This window comes from Carassius carassius, chromosome 39, assembly GCF_963082965.1.
Source record: "Carassius carassius chromosome 39, fCarCar2.1, whole genome shotgun sequence".
Lineage (NCBI taxonomy): Eukaryota > Metazoa > Chordata > Actinopteri > Cypriniformes > Cyprinidae > Carassius > Carassius carassius.
This window is the reverse complement of record NC_081793.1, coordinates 8962158-8984500: the sequence shown is the minus strand read 5'-3', so window position 1 is coordinate 8984500 and position 22343 is coordinate 8962158. Positions and strand designations below refer to the sequence as shown.

General features: G+C 37.4%; 1 protein-coding gene across 1 annotated transcript in view; it reads right to left on the bottom strand.

The window, feature by feature from the left end:
* Positions 1 to 22343, bottom strand: part of oplah (5-oxoprolinase, ATP-hydrolysing) — a 45710-nt gene that overhangs the window by 2334 nt on the left and 21033 nt on the right. The window contains exons 10-22 of the mRNA XM_059530638.1: positions 22065 to 22177; positions 20607 to 20777; positions 20333 to 20470; positions 20113 to 20251; positions 15347 to 15459; positions 14314 to 14465; positions 13718 to 13878; positions 5358 to 5459; positions 4336 to 4510; positions 3969 to 4153; positions 3715 to 3861; positions 3292 to 3426; positions 205 to 354 (exon numbers count right to left, since the gene is read on the bottom strand). Of these exons, the coding sequence (XP_059386621.1) occupies positions 205 to 354; positions 3292 to 3426; positions 3715 to 3861; positions 3969 to 4153; positions 4336 to 4510; positions 5358 to 5459; positions 13718 to 13878; positions 14314 to 14465; positions 15347 to 15459; positions 20113 to 20251; positions 20333 to 20470; positions 20607 to 20777; positions 22065 to 22177 (1881 nt within the window). The remainder of the gene's footprint in view (positions 1 to 204; positions 355 to 3291; positions 3427 to 3714; positions 3862 to 3968; positions 4154 to 4335; positions 4511 to 5357; positions 5460 to 13717; positions 13879 to 14313; positions 14466 to 15346; positions 15460 to 20112; positions 20252 to 20332; positions 20471 to 20606; positions 20778 to 22064; positions 22178 to 22343) is intronic.

Here is a 22343-nt window from a genome sequence, read left to right as displayed (position 1 = left end):
TATACAAGAGTAATTGCATTTAGATATTAAGATATTATGAACATTAACATCATGATTTTCTGTAAAGCTATATTGTAAAAATTAATTTGACCTAACTCAAACAGCCAAAACTGCATGGTCTGAAAACCAGAACTGGATTTTTGCAGCACAAGGAGATTTCATTGAAAGATGTAGATAGAGCTCATTCGGACTGATATGACACACCTGTGATGCTGCACACACTTGGAAGGCTTTGAAGATAACGTCCACCACTCTCTGTGAGGTCAGCACATTACCACCCACTACCGCAGCATTCTGAGATGGCTGCAGGATCGAGCCGGGGGGAATGATGACTTTAACAGGGGCCAGACAGCCCTGAAACACAAAGCACTTCATCACACACAAAGTCTTTTCTGCTAATTACAAAGCATTATATTTGTAAAAGTGTAATAAAGTTTTCTTTTAGTGTCCTTGTTATAGGTTACATCTACATACTTCAGTAATAGCAGTAAATTAAGCATCCAAATTATGCAATTACAACCTTACAGTAATCAAACCCTAACCCTGACCCTATAATAAGCACATGTTTTTAATATTAATATTACTCAGTATTCATTTTTGTAATAGCACTGTAACAAGGGCAACCTATCCTTTTTAAATAAAATGCAACCTATCTTTTGTCTATGAAGATTTTATACAAATATATATATACACTGGTAAGAGTAAATTCAGATGACAGGTCAACTACCCACACAACTATGTGTATGAATATTGATTTAGTCTAACAAAATCTTTGTAAACAAAAAGTGGAGCAGAATTATGTGCAAAAAATCTTGTGTCTCAAGCAAGCATTCTTCATCTTCTGTGTATGTGCATTGATATTTATATGTGAATAAAAGCATTACATTAAAAGTATTCATCAATAAATACGACTGTGTCCCTTTAAAGGAAAAAAAGGAATGCTAATTCAATGCATTCTGACTTATTTACACTGCTAATGGGTTGGATTGGGTTGGAGAGAGAGAGAGAGAGAGAGCCTAGTCTTGCGTACCCAGACCTTCAGACCTTGGTGCCAAGCTATCTTTGTTTCCAGGCGGAAGGTTAAAGAATGCGACACACATGTCTCCCGGAAATCCTGTATAATTCAACAAATCCGATGACGACTTCGACACTCCTAAGTATTTACACTTTTGTTTCCCATATGCATCAGACGTTTAGCCAACGGTCAGTGGGCGTGACATCTGAGGCTGAGACTAGAGCTCGCCCATCAACATGCTTCATTCATTAATTCGTTAGCCACAGTTAATTTAAGTCAATAAAGTTTCTGTCCCTGGTGCATTTATGTCAAATGTCACAGCTTGTAGACGATTGCTACGCAAAAGCTGTGTGTGCTTGTGACTCTCTAGCTCTGCCCATGGAACTCCTCGAAGATACGAAGGATGCAATATTATACTCTATAGCTTCAAGTTTAGTCACAAACTGTGCGTGTTATGTCCACCTTAAACTACTTTTTTATTTTATTTACCAAGTTTAATGCGTGAAAAACAGCATTAAACCAGCATATTAGAATATTTTCAAAAGGATCGTGTGACACGGAAGACTGGAGTAGTGGCTGCCAGAATCAGCTTTGCGGTCTTAGGAATAATTATAATTAAATTTTAAAGGGGTCATGAACTGGCTTTTTATTATTTTATACTGTTGTCTGAGGTCCACGTATGATGTTTGCATGGTTTTTACATTCAAAAACATCAAAATCAATAAGTGAAAGGTTTTTATGGGCATGTCGCATTGAAGATTTGGAAGTAAACGCCCACTGCTATGATTGGATAAAAGTTTTGCATAGTAAACTAACTTTCTGTATGTCTGTTTGACAAGCTACGTCCTTCATAGTTGGAGCCTTCTGTGACTTTGGTTAGACACGTACACATAATCAGGACATATCAAGTGATCTCAAACAAAGCAGTAGTTACACATAGTACAAATATTTTTTACTCTCATAAGTGTGCTGTGCCATTCCTTTTTAGCATTGCTTTTGCATTTGCATTGCTTTTTAATATCAGTCTCTCTGCAAATCCAGCGTCGACCTGTGTCTTGTTTACAAAGGAATCCATGGTGAAAAGAAGTGAACGAACGCTCAATGGTTTACTCGCGTGAGCTGGAACTTCATTAAAAATAAAGTTCAACCACGCATTACTATATTTGAATCTGAAGGAAGGTTATTCAGCGACTGTGTTCTTCCACAACCAGACACTGCACAATATTTTGCGATCTTTAATGGCATGTTTATTTCTTGGTTGCTCGATCTGGTTTAGTGCCACTCATGTTATTTCCCTAATATGTCATGTGCAAATCAGTGGGCGGGGCTACAGAATTGGGTGTTGATATTCTTCTGTGGAGGCGGTGTTTAACCTATCTATAAGGGCTGCTCAATTATGGCAAAAATAATATTGTTTTTCGATTAGTGTTTTTTTATAATCGTTGGGAGTCCAAAATCGAAATCGATTAATTGCACAGCCCTACTATCTATTACGTCATATGTAAGCACATTCCAGGATCTGGTGTTCACTGGGCCTGGTGTCAATAAAAGCTTTTATTTCAGTAACAAGGACGTTTTCAGTTCTGAAACTTACAGGATATTATTTTAGTACGATAACCTCTTATATAATGTTCAAAAATATTAATAATCCCACAGACCCAAACCTTTTACAATAGTGTATGCATGACATTTTTTGTTCTACTTTGCTTTACAGCAAATCATCACTATAACCATAATCATATAAACTAACACAATACAATATATAATAGTTTAATTTGTAATATAATATACTACTATACTGTTAAACTAGTTTAACAGCGTAACATCTGTAATACAATCACACTGATTGTCACAGTCCCAAAAGACCGGTTATCAGAATTGGCCCTGAAATTCCATATTGGTGCATTTTTATAAATTATTATTAACCTGCAGTTCAAGTTACTTGTCTTCCTCTGTTTAAAGGTCTCCCTCTTCCAGCTCTAAGTGTCTCTTAAAGGTGTCTCACTGTTATAACCATCCAAATGTTTATCATAAAAGTATTACTACACATGGAATCTGTTGTTTTTCTCCTAAAAAAAACTAATTTGCTACTCTCTTCTGGTTTGTTTTGTCCTCTTCGATCTCTATTAAATGGATAGTTCGACCAAAAATGAAAATACTGTCATCATTTACTCACCCTTAAGAATTTCTTTCTTCTGCTGAACAGAAGGAGATAGTTTAAAGAATGTGAGTAACCAAGCAGTTACTGGTATGTATATTGTGTATATGTGGGTCACCTGGTTGAGGGGGATGTCCTGGCCCACCATGCATCTCAGGCAGTATATAAGGGCAGAGAGGGTGATGGCACGAGGAGCATTACAGTTACCCCACACTTCTGTCCCCGTCCCGGTGAAATCAAACACTGCACTGCCCTGCAGACAGACACACAGATGGACAGAGACGTTGATCAACAATGTACTGCACTGTTCTTTTTATTGTAATGTTAGCACATAAATACAGCAGTTTGTAATGTTTGTGCAGTTTTACATTCATTTACATATATAAAGCAGAATGCGCTATTGAAAATGAATATTCAATATTCTCAATTTTATATTCAGTATGAAACCTGGAGGTGATAAATGATCAAAATGGAAAACAGTTAAACTGAGTTCTAATTCAGAAACTGATTTGTAACTGCAAAAGTAAAAAAGATTTCCTACTTGCTGTTCATCAATCTGGACCTTCAATCTGATCCGTGTCCCGTCGTCCATTTGATCTTCTGCTTCAACCTCAAGAGAGCCCGTTTCCTGTCGCCGCTGACGGGCAAAATCTTTCAGCATGTCTCGAACTGCAAGCTCTGCGTTACTCTAAATATACACAGCGAACTTTAATATAACATAAACCAAACCCTGACATAAGCTTAAAGCTGAGATTTTCATTAGCTATATTGAATACATCAGACAAATGTACACACCTGAATGTGTCCCATGTATGCCTGGACAACTTCCAATCCGTAGCTGGCAATCAACTCCCCCACCAGCTGACAACCCCTCTGATTGGCTGCTACTTGTGCCCGAAGGTCTGACAGGTTGTCACGGAGATTGCGTGTCCCAGAGCATCCTGGATATTGAGCGGGTGCCATGAGGGCTTCTGTCACAGCTGATGGATATAAAGATGACTATGAATAATGAAAGAAAAAAAAAAAAAAAAAAAAAAAAAAAACACACACCATCAATCTTGCATAGACTGACCGTGGAAATATCCTGGTATTTGGTAACAATATGATAACCATTCAGTATAATTTGTTACACTGATTCAACCTGATTGATATCTCTTCTAACCTTTCTCCTGAAAAACTCCACCCGTGACCAGTTTGAAGGAAGTGAAGACGGCCCCTTCCTGTTGTAGACTGGTGGAGTGTGGGGGCATGGAGCCTGGAGTGATGCCTCCTATATCAGCATGATGCCCCCTACTGGCCACAAAGAATACCGGGACTCTCATGCCATCACGAAACACCTGCATAACACAGAGCAAATCTCATCAAGTCTGTCAGCACATGTGCAGCTCATGTTATCCTGCAAAATCAGCAGTTTTGCTTAAGGAAAATGAAGCCTACTGTCAGGATCATTTTTATTTTTTTGCATTGGCATTTCTGCATCCACACCATGAAAATAGATTGGAATGATAAAGATTTATTTATTTTTATTTAAGTCTCTAATGTTATTGATCAAAAATACAGTAAAAACAGTAACATTGTGATATATTATTACAATTTAAAATAACGGTTTTCTATTTTAATATATAACTTATTCCTGTGATGTAAAGCTGATTTTTTTTTTTTGCCAGCATTTTCACAAATTTCATCGCCCCCCAGAATATTTTGTTTTATGAATATCTGAACATGCAATACATCAAAATAAACAACAGAGCAGAGTGTTTTATTCTAACTTGAAGAATTCTTTAAGTTTTATATATATAAAAAAAAGAGAAAATCAAGTCTTTATCACATACTAAGTTACATCTGGATCATATTCAGTAGGACGATCAAAGTAAAGATGCAGTAGATTGCTTCCATCAACACCCACAAAGCTTGCAGTCTTTTACCACTTCCTGGATCCACATTTCATTTAGTATCATTAGGCAGTTTTCATTTATATGCTGTTTACTGTTGATGTTCGCATTGTTTTTCATATGCATATGTTTGTTCGACTGAACAACTGTATCACAGTAATGCAATTTTAAATAAAAAGAAACAAGGCTTCATTTTAAATTTTGGGGTAAAACACCATGCTAAACATTTTTATGACAGACTTTGTGGATCATTTAAAATGAAACTGCTAAAAACTCATCACAAGTAACATACGGGAGTGATGACTGTGAGGTCTGGTAGATGACTGCCACCTGCACACGGATGATTACTGAGAATCACATCTCCCTCCTGCATGCTGCCTCCTGCTGCCTTGATCTAAAAGACATCAAAAGAACATTTTCTCAAGCTAACAGTTATTACAAAACTTTAGATTTCTTCTTTACTGTACATTAATTTTGTTCCTTTGTTTATTCAAAATACATCAATAAGCACATACCATCTGTTAAAAAGTGTAGCATTTTTCAGATTCTGATACATTTAAATGTAAAATGTCAAACAAAAACTGATAATAAACTGATCATCCGCTAAGAGTGACTGAGTGTGCTATCAGGGATCTCTGGGTTTGCTTTAGTCAATCTACATCATGCCACAGTATATTAGAATGTGTATATATTTACATTTAGTCATTTTGCAGACGCTTTTATCAAAAGTAACCTACAGTTAGGAAATTCACAAAGCAATTCTTCTTAAAGAGGCAAACAGATATAGGAAGTGCTCATAATACCAAGTTTAAGGCATTTGTTCAAATAAGTACAAGCTAGAAAGGGAAGGAATAAATTAGAATAACATTTTTTGATTTTCTTTTACATTTTGGATGAAGTCAAGCAGCATTGAAAGAGATGAGTTTTCAGCTGTCGCTTGAAAAATTGTCAAGGATTCAGCATTTCCGAATGGGGGTAGGAAGATCATTCCACCAGCCAGGAATGGTGAACGAGAATGTTCTGGAAAATGATTTTGAGCCTCTCTGTGATGGTACCACGAGGCATCTCTCACAAGCCGATCTTAGAATTTTGGAGGGGATGTAGACTCGTAATAGTGAGTGAAATTATATAACAATAATTAACAATAAATGGTAATGCAAAGCTGAGAAACTGTTACACCTCAGGTGTACATTCATTTTTATAAGTTCAGTGGGTCAATTATTCCACTTGTACCATGGTTACCACATTTACAATGGTTATTCCCAAACCATTTTCCAGCTTTCAGTACAGATTTAGCATCTCAATTAAGTCAAAGACTACAGAAATACAAAGACAGTTCACTCCTAAACTTGAATGGGAGAAACTCCAACACACAATATGGTGGAATAGCCCCGCCTCCTAAATGAATGAGCCAATTGCAGATTGGCAAAGTTATTGCGTCACTGCAGCGCCTGTTAGAAGCTCTGGTTCCCGTAGAAACCTGAGGCTAGACCAGCCAATGCGCATGCGCAGTCATAAGTGTGTTAGATTACCGCTTCAGAGAGTTAGCTATGTAGGTCTAAAAATTGTTCTTAAGTCTAGTTTTGTATGTTTATATTATGTTTATTTATGTAGCACCGTAGTCTTGCGAGACATGACATTTAGTTCCACTGTATGTCTACACATGTAGCGGAATGACAATAAAGCTCTACTTGAACTTGAACTTGATTTAGATAGGACTTGGTCTTGGATGAACTGCCCGGAGGCATTGCAAATATGGTCGCCAAGTGAAGAGACTTTACTTGAAAGGGACTATGATTAGGTACTGCTCAGACTGCCATTACTAATGAGGTTGTATGTGTGTGTGTGTGTGTGAGAGAGAGAGAGAGAGAGAGAGAGAGAGAGGGGTGGACAGAGGGTGATTGTGTGTTATTGCGCTGATTCACATCCTTTGTGTTAACATCCACTGATAACTTAAAAATATATAATACAAAACTGTTTTAAGGTTTTAAATGGTTATGGCAAAATGTAAGCATTCACAGGTGTAATCCAAAATCTCAGTAGGACATTTCCTCCTCTCATGTCTGAATTACTTGTGGATATATTCTTTCACAAGGTTTAAAGTTGCCACAGAATGGAAAACTGTATTTACCTTGGCATAGTTTACATTTACATTTAGTCATTTAGCAGACGCTTTTATCCAAAGCGACTTACAAATGAGGACTATGGAAGCAATCAAAAACAACAAAAGAGCAATGATATTTTAGTGCTATAACAAGTCTCAGTTAGCTTAAATGCATTACACGTAGCAAGGGCTTTTAAATAATATAATAAATACAAAGAAAATCGATAGAATAGAAAAAGAATAGGGCAAGATGTCACGGTTCATGAATTCGCCATCTCTCTCGTCTGTGTTTGTGTTGGTGTGTATGTATGTGGGTGGAGCCGCTGATCACTGGGCTGATCAGCACCTCAATCATGATTGATCAGCACGCCAGCTGCAGGAGATCTACGCTGACTATTTAGTCTCTCTGTTTTCACCTTGTCTCTTGTCAGATCGTTGTTTGGATTGTTTGGATGTTCCTGCCTGTTCCCGCCTGTCCAGTTTCTATTGCTGTCTGTTCGTTTTTCCTGCACGTCTGCCTTCATGTCTTCAGCATCTCTTGGATTATCAACGCCGTCAACTTCCGGATCATTGTCGTCTTCACTCACCTCATGGGATCTTCACGTCTGGACTGGACTGTACTACAGCGTCCCTGTGTCACTAAAGGCGGGCATACACTGTGCTATTTCAGTGCGATTTCGGCAAGGTACCAACTCACACTGTACGAGTAGATCGCATGCGATGTAAAGCCAAAGCTCACAATTTTTATGCGCTCAATGTACGGTCTGATCGTCGAGTTGCGATTTGACTGCTCACACTATACGTGGGGAATCAACCAAATCAACACGTAGGATCCCTCAGAACCCAGGTGTTTGTGGCTGTTTCAGGATAAACATGCTTTCCCGGGATAAACGCACTGCTTTGGTGATATGCGCAATTCTGTGTGCTGAAACGCCCCCCCCACCAAAAAAAAAGGCGTCGGCGTATCTAGACACGCAGGTGGCTCGGAAGACGTGGCCAATATGGTTTATTCATTTTGCAACGCGAACTGGAGGTAAGCAGGCGTTTTCTTCCCTCTTTTATTTTCATTAGTCTTTGCCATAACTCCACATGTTTTCCCTCCATCACTTCAGTCCACACTGCACGGCGTGTCACCATGGTTTCGTTTATGGTTTCGCACATGTGCAGTGAGGGAAATGCGGAAAATCGGTTCGTAGCCCTGCTTCAATAGTGCAATACCTCACGAGAGGCGACCAAAATTTCTGACATGTCAGAAATCCATCCGACCAACCGATTGTCGGTCGGGAGAGGTTAATCGCCTCTCGTTTCCCCTTGTACACTGCACGAACACTGCACGACAAACGACGCACGAAAATGCTAAATATCGGCCCGGCCCAAAACAGAGTCGCACAAGTCAGAATTCGGCTCAAAATCACCCCGTTTCCTACATTTACTAATAACCTCACTTTTACTTGCTATTATTTCATCACACAAGCTAGTGTTACAGATCTTTTTTTAATTTTTATAATTGTATAATAAATGAAAAGATGAATGAATGTGAAATAGAATACAAAAAGATTAGATTTTAGATGTTTAAGAATAGAATTAGAATAGTGATTGCTGGAGAGGGTCAAATAAAGATGGAAGAGATGCGTCTTAAACCAATTCTTGAAGATGGCTAAGGACTCAGCTGCTCAGATTGAGTTGGGAAGGTCATTCCACCAGGAGGGAACATTTAATTTAAAAGTCGGTAAAAGTGACTTTGTGCTGCTTTAGGATGGCACAATCAAGCGACGTTCACTTGCAGAACGCAAGATTCTAGAGGGCACATTAGTCTGAAGTTATACATTTAGGTAAATGGGTGCAGAGCCAGTGGTAGTTTTGTAGGCAAACATAAATGCCTTGAATTTTATGCGAGCAGCTATTGGTAGCCAGTGCACATTGATAAACAGAGGTGTGACGTGTATACTTTTCAGCTCATTAAAAATGTATCTTGCTGCATTGTTCTGGATTAATTGTAAAGATTTGATAGAACTGGCTGGAAGACCTGCCAAGAGAGCATTGCAATAGTTCAGCCTGGACAGAACAAGAGCTTGAACAAGGAGTTGTGCAGCATGTTCTGAAAGAAAGGGCCTGATCTTCTTGATGTTGAATAAAGCAAATCTGCAGGACTGGACAGTTTTAGCAATGTGGTCTGAGAAAATCAGCAGATCATCAATCATAACTCCAAGGTTGAAGGAGTTATGGTTGATGTGCCTAACTTGCTGGTGAAATTGTGATGAAACGATGGGTTTGCTGGAACCACAAGCAGTTCTGTCTTGGCAAGGTTGAGTTGAAGGTGATGGTCCTTCATCCATCAAGAAATGTCTGTTAGACAAGCTGAGATGCAAGCAACTACTGTCGGATCATTGGTATGGAATGAGAGGTAGAGTTGAGTGTCATCAGCATAGCAGTGGTATGAAAAGCCATGTTTCTGAATGACAGAACCTAATGATGCCATGTAGACAGAGAAGAGAAGTGGTCCAAGAACTGAGCCCTGAGGCACCCCAGTAGTTAGATGTTGTGACATGGACACCTCACCTTTCCAAGATACTTTGAAGGACCTATCTGATAGGTAAGACTCGAACCACTGGATTGCAGTTACTGAGATACCCTTTGCCAGTAGGTTTGATAGGAGGATCTGGTGGTTAACCGTGTCAAAAGCAGCGGACTGATCAAGCAGGATAAGTATTGAAGATTTGGATCCCACTCTTGCCAGTCTTAGGGCTTCAACAACTGAGAGCAAGGCAGTCTCAGTTGAATGTCCACTTCTGAAGTCAGATTTGGTTGCGGTCAAGGAGGTTGTTCTGTGTGAGAAATGCAGAGACTTGGTTGAACACAGCTCGTTCAAGTATTTTTGCAATGAAACGAAGAAGGGAAACTGGTTTGTAGTTCTCTAAAAGAGATGGGTTGAGGGAGGGTTTCTTAAGTAGTGGAGTTATACGAGCCTGTCTAAATGATGAGGGAAAAACACCAGTGTGGAGGGATGTGTTAATGATTTGAGTGAGTACAACTGCAGGAGAAATGGCTTGAAGTAGATGAGATGGAATAGGATCAAGCGGACAAGTAGTAGGATGATTAGAAAGGATGAGTTTGGAGACATCTGCCTCAGAGATAAATAATAAGAGTTAAGTTGCATAGTTAAATAATAAGAGTTCTGTACATGGAAATTACATACTGTGAGCCTTAAACACCATTGTTTTGCTCCCCACTGAAAAAAGAGGTGAACACCAATATAACACCAACTGTGACGTTACAGTCGGGATCATTAATATTTATGCCCCCAACATTAGCATATACCAGCCCATGTTCTAGGCCAGCAGGACCTGCACAGTCGAATCATTAGAAGTTCTACAGGTATTGTGAAGAAACAAGCGAGGACAATAGCGAAAATAGCAGATCATGGAAATAAATGTTAATGGTCCAAACTGTGCAGGGAACAGAACAGAACAGAACTGTTAACAGGCATGGTTAATTTTTATCTATAATCAGATACCACAACAATTTAATTTAAAGTTGTTAGTTTGCTCTGCCCATTTCTCCACTGACAGTTTTTTTTAACCTGGGACAATATCAAGCAGGCTTTCACTCAAGTGTTTGATATTGAAAAAGGGGGCAATTCCAACTACTGCCATTACAACCCCTACTGCAAGCAGTAAGTAGTGATTTTATCCAATTCTTGACTGTTGAAGCAATTTCTGTTTTAATTGAATGTTTCTTAGTGAGCTAACAACATTAATAATAATTTACTCTGTGTTGTCAAGATTGGACGCAAGATGCTAGTACAGTAACTTTAACCTTCACTAACTAGCAAACTCCAAGTAACTAGCATAGATAATTAAATAGTATGATGACCTATTTACAAGGAGGTTAAAGGGGTCATATGATGTCATTTCAAGTTTTCTTTATCTTTGGAGTATTACAAGCTGTTCGTGACTAGATATAAGACCTAAAGTTGAAAAGACTGAAGTCTCAAACTCAAAGAGATATTCTTTATATAAGTTAAGACTGGTCCACGCCCTCCTAAAACACCTAATTTAAAACATGCCCCCAAATGTCTACATCACGATGGGGTAAGATTTGCATAACGCCACCCAAATGTTCATGCAAAGAAAGAAGGCGTAACTTTATTGTTGCCATGTAGTGAAGACGCTGTGTTTTGTTGCAAAATGAAAATACTTTGTTTGGCCTTCCAAACGAGGACACGGCTAGAAATCAGTGGTTAAGTTGTATTTACAACACTGTTCCAGAACAGTTCAACCTAAATATTGAGATGTGTGCAGCACATTTTATGGAGGACTGTTTCCTGATCCTGGGAGACTGGACTACAATGCTGGCTGTTCTGACTCGCAGTCTGTAAGTACATTTTCAAATTTAAAAGATTGGCCACTGACGATTCAAACTCGAGTTTTGAGCAGTGTAGAGTAGCACTTGTTATTTGTCATTTCTCTGATAAATGCAGACATGGGGTTTTATGTTTACACAGCATGATGCAACGCAGTGCGATAAAAGACAGTATAAGCCATTAAAATCTGTAATTATGTGCCCACTGGATGCAAAAAATGCATAGTTTATAACCGGTTTATTGGTTTTGTCTCGTTGCTCTGGGACACGAATCACAACATGGTAATGGGCGTTACATTTTTAAAACACGCTTGAGGTATTTAGCCAATCACGATGCACTGTATAGCTGGCCAATCAGAGCACACCTCGCTTTTCAGAATGATGAGCTTTGTAAAAATCAATGCGAAGGCGGGGCATAGAAGAGAAACGATAATTTACAGTATGTGGAAAATAATGTGTTTTTTAACCTTAAACTACAAACATTTAATTACACTAAATACACAAAATAATGTTCTTTTTAGCAACATCATATGACCCCTTTTTATATTATTTCCTGCCTGTGTTGTCTTATTAATTGGATTTTAGTCTATATTTCATCAACAAAACCTAACTCAGGAGCTAACTATGTTAGTTTGGTTGCTTACAGTTAGCTCACTCACTCCTTCGCCACCACTTAAGTTGAAACTATTGTTATTTGACAAGCTGTCTAGTCAATTTGTCAAAATATTTTTAGTTTGAGAACTGAAGTATGATTTTTTTTTGCACACTTGTATTTCAGAGTACATCACAGCTCCTGTGTCTGATACAGACTCAATCTTATAGGTTGGATGCCAAATCTCTCCATTGTTCATACTGGACATCTGTTCACTGTGAGAGCTACTGAAATGAGCCGCGCTGTGAAACAGCCGATCAGAGCAGAGCTCAACATTATTATTCATGATCCTTCCAAACAAAGCAATAACAGATCATTTCATTCTAGGGTTGTAAATGGACATGTAAAACCATTTCTGGAGAATTTTTACCCTTACCTAAGCCACATACCTTCTATGAAGATATCAGAGAACAATTAAAATATTGTACCAATGCATTCTATGGCACCTTTAACACTAAAATAGTTTTTCTCTATTTTTTGTGTGACATTTTTCTGTAACAGATTTAGACGTACACAATGAATGAGCCAGCAGGAATTGGTGTAATGGGCTAAAATCAATCTATTATTTATTTATTTTTTTAAAGATTTTTATGAACTAGATTATAGCAACCTGTTTAAGGTGCTTATCTGACCTTATGCACTGTCAGAATCTTAATCATAATCAGAGTAAGCCTGGATAAGTAACAAAAATTAATAACACAGTAAAAACTAAAATTGATTTTTAACTTTTGTTTAAAGTGACTTTAGGTATCACAACATGATATGACAGACAGATAAATATTATTTTTGCACTGTGCTATAGAGAAAACTTTACAGTTAGAATAAGAAAAACATAAGTGCTTATAATAACAGAAAATGGAGCTCTGGAATGCTGGTTAGATAACTGAGCTCAGTGAGTTATAGTCAATGGTTATGAATGTTTTATACAAGATTTTGTGTCTGTGACTGAAACAGATTTTACTACACATTTCAAATTACCATTAAGAAATATCTATATTTTTTTCCATGATGTAATATTTATTTCCTGGCACAAACACACACAGTGCCGGTATATTGTGGATACTGACATATTGTGGATACTGACATATACGTATTCTGTTTATATCTGGTGCTATAAATGATTTTTAGGAATAGTTAAAAAATTCTTAACCCTATAAAAGCCTACTGTATTATAATTGACATGCAATTTTCTAAGGCCTCTAAAGGATCACTATTACAATATGCATTCTGTCATCTGATTGATTTATGTAAGTAGTAAAATAGATTTAAGTACTTTGTCATATTTCAGGCTTTAGGGTAAACGAATCCAATGGGTTTTACCAATATATTTGTATTTTTCTGGTTCTTTTACTTTTAGGACAGACTGGATGGCTTTTTGAATTACTGTTGTCACAATTCAGAAAGGTGATGAAATTATATTTAACTGTACTTCAGTCAAAACTGAATCCTTTGACAGCCGTGCAGCAACAGACAATTAATGTTTCCAAATGAAAAACAATCAAGAAATGGAATTTATGTGTGTGTGTTTGTGTACCTGGAACTGTACAGTCTCCTGCATTGCCCCTAGATGAACAGGGATGTGAGGAGCATTAGACACCAAACCTCCATCAGGTCCAAACACGGCACAGGAGAAATCCAGTCGTTCCTTTATATTGGTGGAGATGGATGTTCTCTGCAGCACACGACCCATTTGCTCTGTGTTTGAGGAACCACAAAGCTGCTTTAGATACTTGAGAAGCAAAATGACCCAAGAAGTCTCTTTCTTTGAAATTAATCAAAATGAAGTGGGCACATAAAAATTCAATTTCATTTAAAGGTAAAACAAGCTTTCATACTCTTCTGGCAGATATTTGTTTTTGTTTTGAGAATTTGTTCAATGTTTGTTAAATTTTTCAAGATTTCATTTTACATGAAGAGAAAAAAAATCTGATGAAGATGTTAATGCATTCGGCATTTAATGCCATGCCTTTATGAAATTAAAACTTTCTGCTCTGATTTGAAAAAGGCCTTCATTTGTGGAAGGGTGAATTAAGAATTTTTTTAAGACCCCTTCAATAGCCACAGAAACCCTGATTATTCATTCCATACACTCATTATTCATCCAATCATTTTTTTCCTGTCCCATCAGACCTGCGATGCTCATGAAGCGATGAGAGAAGATGGACAGCTGGATGGCGTTGAGTTCGGTTCCTAACACAAACTGTGTTCCTGTGCCGACATCAATACACAGGTCACCATCCTCTGTCAGATGAGCCACACATGCCGGCTCCACGAGAATTGTGCTGACAAACAGCACCAAAGAACACATATATTAATCAAAAAATACTACTAAAAAAAAATACTAATAATATCAAAATATTATATGGTGTACAGAGACAGTGAAAACATTTCTAAACCCTCAATTAGAACATACAATACATTACAATACATCTTTATTATCAACCATGGTTGAAATTTGTCTTTGACCACACCAGTAATACTGAATACAAACACATACCACACAAAACAGATAAAAATACACTCTGCTTTCCTAACACAGTTTGAAGTGTATGCCTCACCTAGATTACATTGTGGTCTACTATCTATTTTAGTGACCCTTGCCAGGTTATTTTTCTGCTTACAATTAAGGTGCCCATACTAGAAGGTTAAATTATAAGTTTTCTACAGGAAATGCACATCAAAATTCACAGTGAAAAGTTACTATTCGCTTGTGTCCTAATTCAACAATTTATGTTTATGATGTGCTCTTTTTCTTAGTCCTGTGAGCCTCATATGACCAGAAAAAAGAAAAGTCTGAGGTGGTCTGTCAGTCATGTGTAATTTTTAAAGTTTGTGTAACAGATTTGCGAAAAAGGGTGAGGTCTACAAGTGCGGTTTGGATCGCTGTTTTTATTTTACACGGGTCTGGTAACGAAATGTATTAGACCTGCTGTAAGATAATGGTTCGGTGTTCTGTCAAGTACTGCACATGAGCTGTAGGACTGTTTAAGAGCAGAATTCTCATCAACATCCCGTCTAAAGAATCGTTCACTACCAGAAAAAATAGAATGACACACGCACTGTAATATTAGCATGTCTGATCAAACCCTCAAAATGAGTGCCAAGCACCACTACTGATACTATGTATAATGTAGAATTTAGAAACTTTCAGGAAATCACTCACCTGTTCTTATCAATAATGATGGCTGGTCCCTGGATACTGTGATGACAAGAAAGATTCTCCCACAGATACACGCTGGTGTCCAAATAACGGTCCTCAAAGTAACACTGGGTCATCTGGGTCCAATAAAACAACAACAAAAAAATTAAATATATGTGTAAACCGCCTGGTAAAACACGCCATGGGGTGTCTGTCCATGACGCCCAGCTATTTCCTACTGTCACTCACATAGTTTTCCATTTAATTACAATATATTTGTCCCAAATTGTTGTTAAATGTACATAATACAATAAATAGGCTGGAAGAATGTGCATTTTTCAGTAAAAAGTTTGTCTTTCTGTGGCTTGAATAAATTCTATATGCTTCATCTAGAGAGCTATAATAATATAGAACTCCCTTTTTCTTAAATTTTCTTTTTTTTCAAACACCAAAGTTAAAATTCATTAATGCCACTTTTTCTAAATTCCTGAAGTAATTTTTTTTCCTGTTTAATGATTAGATTCACCATTTTGGACTGCCCCTTGAACTGAATGTGACATGTCTGTTGTAGGGCTGTAGCTATCGAATATTTTAGTAATCGAGTATTCAACAAAAAATTCCATCGATTAATCAAGTAATCGGATAAAATGTGTTTTTGCTCATTTATATTGACGCGATATTGATGTGCGCATGTGCAGTAAACCCGGGTAGGAAAAAATGTCAGGACAATGGACTTTTATTTTGATGGGTTGACGTACCTTTACAAATCTGTGTACGTATGTGATGTGCTAGTTTTACTCAAATCAAACGGTCAAATGCTCATTAAGTGACTGTCAGAGCAGTTCTGGAGATGTTGTTCATGTGTTCACGTCCTTATTTAGTGAGACAGCAGATGCTGAAATCACCGCGAGCGTCACGCGCGCTTCAGTGTGTTCTGGTGACACACTGGCTGCGTGGCGTTTCTGCTGCGTGGCACCAGAATCTTGCCTGGCGCGCTGCTGCTGCTGTGGGTGACGTACAGGGAGGCCGCCGACAGACCAGGCTCTTGTCTTCACGACAACAATTTCAACTTTTTTTTTTACACACCTACACCTTCATGTTAAGCATAAATATAAAGCCTACTGATAAAGGACACCTTCAACAGTATTGACGGCAAAATAGACTATGTTTGACAGGTGCAATATTTGAAAATCGATAATTATTTATTAATTTTTAAAATTACATTTATATCTGAATTTATGTCAACCTATAGACTTTCAAACATCAAAATGTAATGAATTAATATGTATTTGTGTACAAAATGACATATAAACGTATTTTCTTATTCTATTTTGCCTGAAAACGCTTCCAACAAGCTCGCGTGTCGCGTGAAAAATAGGCATCGGTTCTATTTCTAGCATACACGCATTTTCCTGAGATGCGCGTCTCACGCAGGCAGTCTGCAAGCTCTAACCTGTTAACATGGGAGCCGAATTAAAAATGGACACGCCACGCAGCTGAGACGCTTACGCCACGCATCCAGTGTGTCACCGCGCTGATAAAGGAAGTCGCGCTTCTGCTCCATTCATTAACACAGACACGCAGAACATGCAGGATTCATATTTAAATAGACTGTTCAGGCTTAATATTTACAGATATTAGTCCATATCGTGATTTGATGTAATTGCAATGACCTATTTTTGATTAATTCATTCAAAATTTGTCAAATTCCGTGCCATTCCGTGTTAAACTGTAAATTCCGTTTATATGACTGGATTCCACAATTCCCTCCGCGTTTTCTGCATCGCCGAAATCATAGGGCCCTAGTTGTGGTATGCTATGGCATTCGAACGAGCTCATTAATATGACGTTTCAACATGCACTCGTCTCACTGAATGTCTCACTGACGTCTTGATTTTTTGCTATTAAATCCATTCATTTTAAGACGCAGATGAGGCGAAGACGTCACGCAGATGTCACGTAAATCACATGTGGCAGTGAAGTGTCGAGTCAGACGTTCACGCGTGATTCACGTGTAGCGTGTAAGTTATTTATATATTTTTTCCCTAACACGGATCAGAACACGGTCCTCACACGGCTCAGTGCAGTGTGTGAGGCAATGCACAATTTACTTGCACTTCATTCACTGCTCTCAATGGACGTGACATATCCGTCTGCCTTATAACGTGACGTCTGCGGTTTTTTTTTTTTTTTTTGTGATTGCATTTTTAGTGCATCTTTTTCCTGGCCAATTCAATGTACATTAATGATGCCGTTTATTTTTATGAAATCCTTTTTGAAATTTAATTTGTGGGTTATTGTGTTTTTATCTTTTTACATTTTTAATGTAGCCTACAGCACTTGATCATCTTGATGGCCAACCCATCGATCGCAATCAGCTGCTAGATCTGAGACTGTTGCTGTAAAATAATAATAAAATACATAGAAAAATTAATTATGCCTGATTAATGTTCAGTTTTTCAAGCACCTCTCCTTATATTTTACATTTAAAATCTAAATTAGGATTCTAATATAATTTTATTATTCAATTATTTTTTCCTTTCTTTTTTTAAATGTAAACATTTATTCAGCAATAATGTTATATTATAAAGATTTCTATATTTTGAATAATAATCTGCCAGGATACATAAAAATATCATAGAAAAATATTAAGCATCACAATGTTTCCGACATTGAAAATAGGACCATGTCTCAAAGAATACTGGAGTAATGATGGTGAGAATAGGCTGAGATTTATTTATTTGTTGTGTCATCGATCGTTATCGTTGAGAAAACCTAAAATAAGCTTATTTTAAGCTTTATGATCAGTCTATTATGTGTACCAAACAAGCAAAGAAGAAATAAATAGGCTATATAAAGGTGTGCGATGGAGACATAAATGATATCTCGATATTTTCTGGGATTTTTAGCCATAACCACAATCAGACTATATTTTTCTGAGTGTGTTGGAGAAGCCGACTCCTAAAGATATTGATATTCTTCACATTCTGCGTAGTCAGTTCACAGCAGTGATTGAAATTTATATTTTACAACAAAAGTTATTATTACCCTTTATGGGCATTTTATTTGTTTTTTTCTAGAAGAGTGCCTTATATTTAGCGTCAAATTCTTAAATTCAATCAATAAAATGTCTGCAAAAAAATTATAAAATTATACGAATACGAATTATACAAAATTCAGGGTTGTTACCAAACCAATAAAAATCATTATAAACAAAATTTATCTTTGCAATGCAGAGGAAACACGCTGCATCTGAAGAGGCATTTAGATGTATTTACACACTGTTTAATGCAGGACATGAATCCTTTAACCTGCAGTTACAAATGCAGAAATAATGTTTTGATATTTTAATCCTAAAACGTTGAATAGCCTAATGATATTTACAATTATAAAGAAAAAAAATGTATGAAATCTCAGTTCAGTCAGTGTACTGTTTTAGTAAATGCATTACTCCGGGATATTGGTTTGTTTGAACTCAGAGGGAGTGTCAGCCACATTAAAAAAGTTAACAGCTCAAGTCATTTGAGGATTAATGCATATTAGAGATGCGAACCGTTTAAAACGATTCAGTTCGATTTGGTGAACTGAATGATTCGTTCGCGAAACCGGATATCCAGACTGCTTTGTTTTGAACTCTCTCACACAACAGACACGGAAGAGAAGACAATGCTGAATAAAGTCGTCGTTTTTGCTATTTTTGGACCAAAATGTATTTTCGATGCTTCAAAATATTCTAACTGACCCTCTGATGTCACATGGACTACTTTGATGATGTTTTTCTTACCTTTCTGGACATGGACAGTATACTGTACACACAGTTTCAATGGAGGGACTGAGAGCTCTCAGACTAAATCTAAAATATCTTAAACTGTGTCCCGAAGATAAACGGAGGTCTTACGGGTTTGAAACAACATGAGGGTAAGTTATTAATTACATAATTTTGCTATCTGGGTGAACTAACCCTTTAAGTTAATTTAGAAATATGTTTGGAACATTCGTTTTTTTTTTTCTAAGGAACAACCAAGAGGCCAGCAGCAGGAAGCACAATGAGCATATGTTTGATCAATTTAGCCTTCTTCACAAATCAACACGACTTGCCTAAAATAAAATCTATGGATAAGAAAGAAAAAAAAAAGAAACACACTTCATGCATTTCAGCATACTAATTATTTTTTTTACTCTAGATAAATGTGCGCTATTGATGGAAAAAAAAACGGAAGAACCCAGACGAGACGCAGACGTGACGTTCAGGCAGCCAAACTGTAAAAGTTGCAGACGTAGACGTCACGTTGACGTCACGTTCACAAAGTCGAACTTTAATGTGGCAGACGCAGACGTGACGTTGGGCAGACGCAGACGTCACGTTCGGCAGACGTAGACGTCATGTTCTACAGACGCAGACGTGACGTTCAGTGAGACGAGTGCATGTTACAAAGTCATATTAATGACGTCATCCGAACACCCTAGTATGCCAGCTCTATCTTGCAATGGACCACACGCCACGACGTTCTCTTTACGTTTGCCCGCGCCCTCAAATCAAAACACTGCTGACTCCTTGCAGTATGCGATTGGCGCTTGTGTCTCCTTCCGCTTTGTGGGTGCCGTAAACGCGTTGTCACATAAAAAAAAAATCATTGCGAAAGATCCTGACGTGAAATTTTAAATAAATTAAAAGAGGCTTCGAGGCAGAGGAATTTGCCTCGATCATTTTTTGTAATCGAGTTACTCGAGGAATCGTTTCAGCCCTAGTCTGTTGTGTGATACCTTTGAGCTGTCCTAGATTTAAATACCTTAATAGGTCTTGGAGATTTCTGCCCTGCTTTGGGCTGCACTTTTGACCTAATTCCAGATTTCCCAGAACCACGTACACGGATATCATCCACCATGATAGGCCGATCAGTGATAGTGAACCCAAACTCTTTTAGATATCTGATGTAGAAAAATACAAATTTTGAGACAGAAGAGGAAACAACAAGCCATTTTGAGCATTCACAATGGAAATAGCAGTACCGTTTAGTGAAGGCTGTTCTGAAGTCTCCAGACAGGCAGGAGTGGGCGTTACTGGGGTGACCTGCGGCTGAGATCATGAGTGCACAATCTGTGCCCTCATACCGCAGGTGTAGGAAAACCTTTATATTGATCTGAGAACTGTACAGACAAAATCATATGTTATTATCATAATATTAAGTTACTGCAATTATAATCAGTTTTTTTTCAAAGGTAATGACACAACAGATAAGCAAAAAGAGATGCTTTGAAATCTGGCTGCATCTTTGAGAGTGACCTGCTAAAGCCTCGTTTGCACAGTATTTGATTGCAGCGTTGAGTCAGTTGCTCAATCCTGCTGTCCAGATCAGAGTATGAGCCCGCTTCATATTTTAGAGAACACGGCTCTTGAACCTCCTCCACCACATCAGCCAGAGCCAAACCATATGCTGACAGCACTCCGCTGTATCTGACAGGAAAAAGAGTATTGCATTGTAGTGTCATCAAATCAGTTCAAAAACGCAAGCACTTTATGTCAGTGTTCTGGAAAACTGAGGCATTTAATTTTATACATTACATATTTTATATATTATGAATATGAACATGAAAAACAGCCACAAGCAGAAGTCACTAGGGTCCAAGTACATGTGAAGAGAACATTCAGTTTTTCAGTGTCAGATTAAAACATCTGATCACAGTTGCACAGTTCTTAATTGTGGCAACTTATCACAAGATGTGACCCGTGATGACTGATTGATAGGTTTTTAAAAAAAAATGCAATTTCAGATTCATGTCAACCTTTAGATTCAGAATAAAAAGGAATTTAGATTATAGCTCAAAAATGTATTCTTTTGAAGGTCACTTTTCACAAAAAATGATAGACAGCATAATGCTGTCACTGACACCCTTTATGTTTATGCCAAGTTTGTTTTTTTGTTGATCTGTCCCACTGCCAATTTTAGTCTATGTAAAACCTTCCACCGCAGTCTAAATATGTGAAATTTTAACCTCCTTTTTTCAAAAGTTGTCAAGATATGATAAGTTTTCAGTTGTATTTAGGAAATTTGTCTTCAATCTTCAGGAAGTCCTGTCGCCTGTTACAACAAACATGCAATGCCTGATGCTTCTGATCCTTGATTTGTTAGTGTATATATATATAATAAAAAATCATAATAATAAAAACAAAGTTAAGGATAACTGACTACTATAAAAAAAAGAAACAAGTTTAAACCTATGTTAATTATTTCTTTTAGATCTGTTACTTAAAGTATTTTCAGACTTGCAATCATGTTGTTGTACTGAATATCAGAATGGATAAAACAAGATTCAAGTGATGATTCATGGCGGTTTCAAAATCCAAATGTTCACCAGCTTTAACAGATGCAATTCTTCTAAATGACTTACAAAGAGCAAAACACAAGCTTCCTATAGGAGCCAAAAATATCTGAAATGATGCAATGCCATATTAAAAACATAGTAAGGTGGTGAATAATCAAGTTCAGAAGAAGTGCTATCATCTTATTGAAAGTTACCTGTTAGGTACATATATGAACAAGGTGGTACAGTCACCTGACTTTTTAGCGGTGATGTGCTGTCTAACCAGTAGAACATTTTCATTGCTTCTCATCCATTTCACAAGTGACTGATTTGATAACATGACTTTCATGACTTATATGATAAAGACTCCCCTTCAAGCATGTGACAACAACAGACTAAAACAAACAGATAATGCACATGCATAAACATATAGACATACTTGTGAATGAAGACAGTCTTCATGCCTAAGGCTCTTGCAATGGCACAGGCATGTTGACCACCAGCTCCTCCAAAACATGCCAGCACATGCTCAGATGTATCATGGCCTTTAGCCTTTAAGAGAGAGATGATATTCATCATGTCACAATCTGATTGATGTTGACGTGAACATACTTTACAGAGGTACATTTCTTGCTTAAAATGTTAAATAAGCCAGATAATTTTAATGTACTACAAGTGTGTTTAAGTTGCTCAAACAGTAGTGCAATGGTCATGGGTT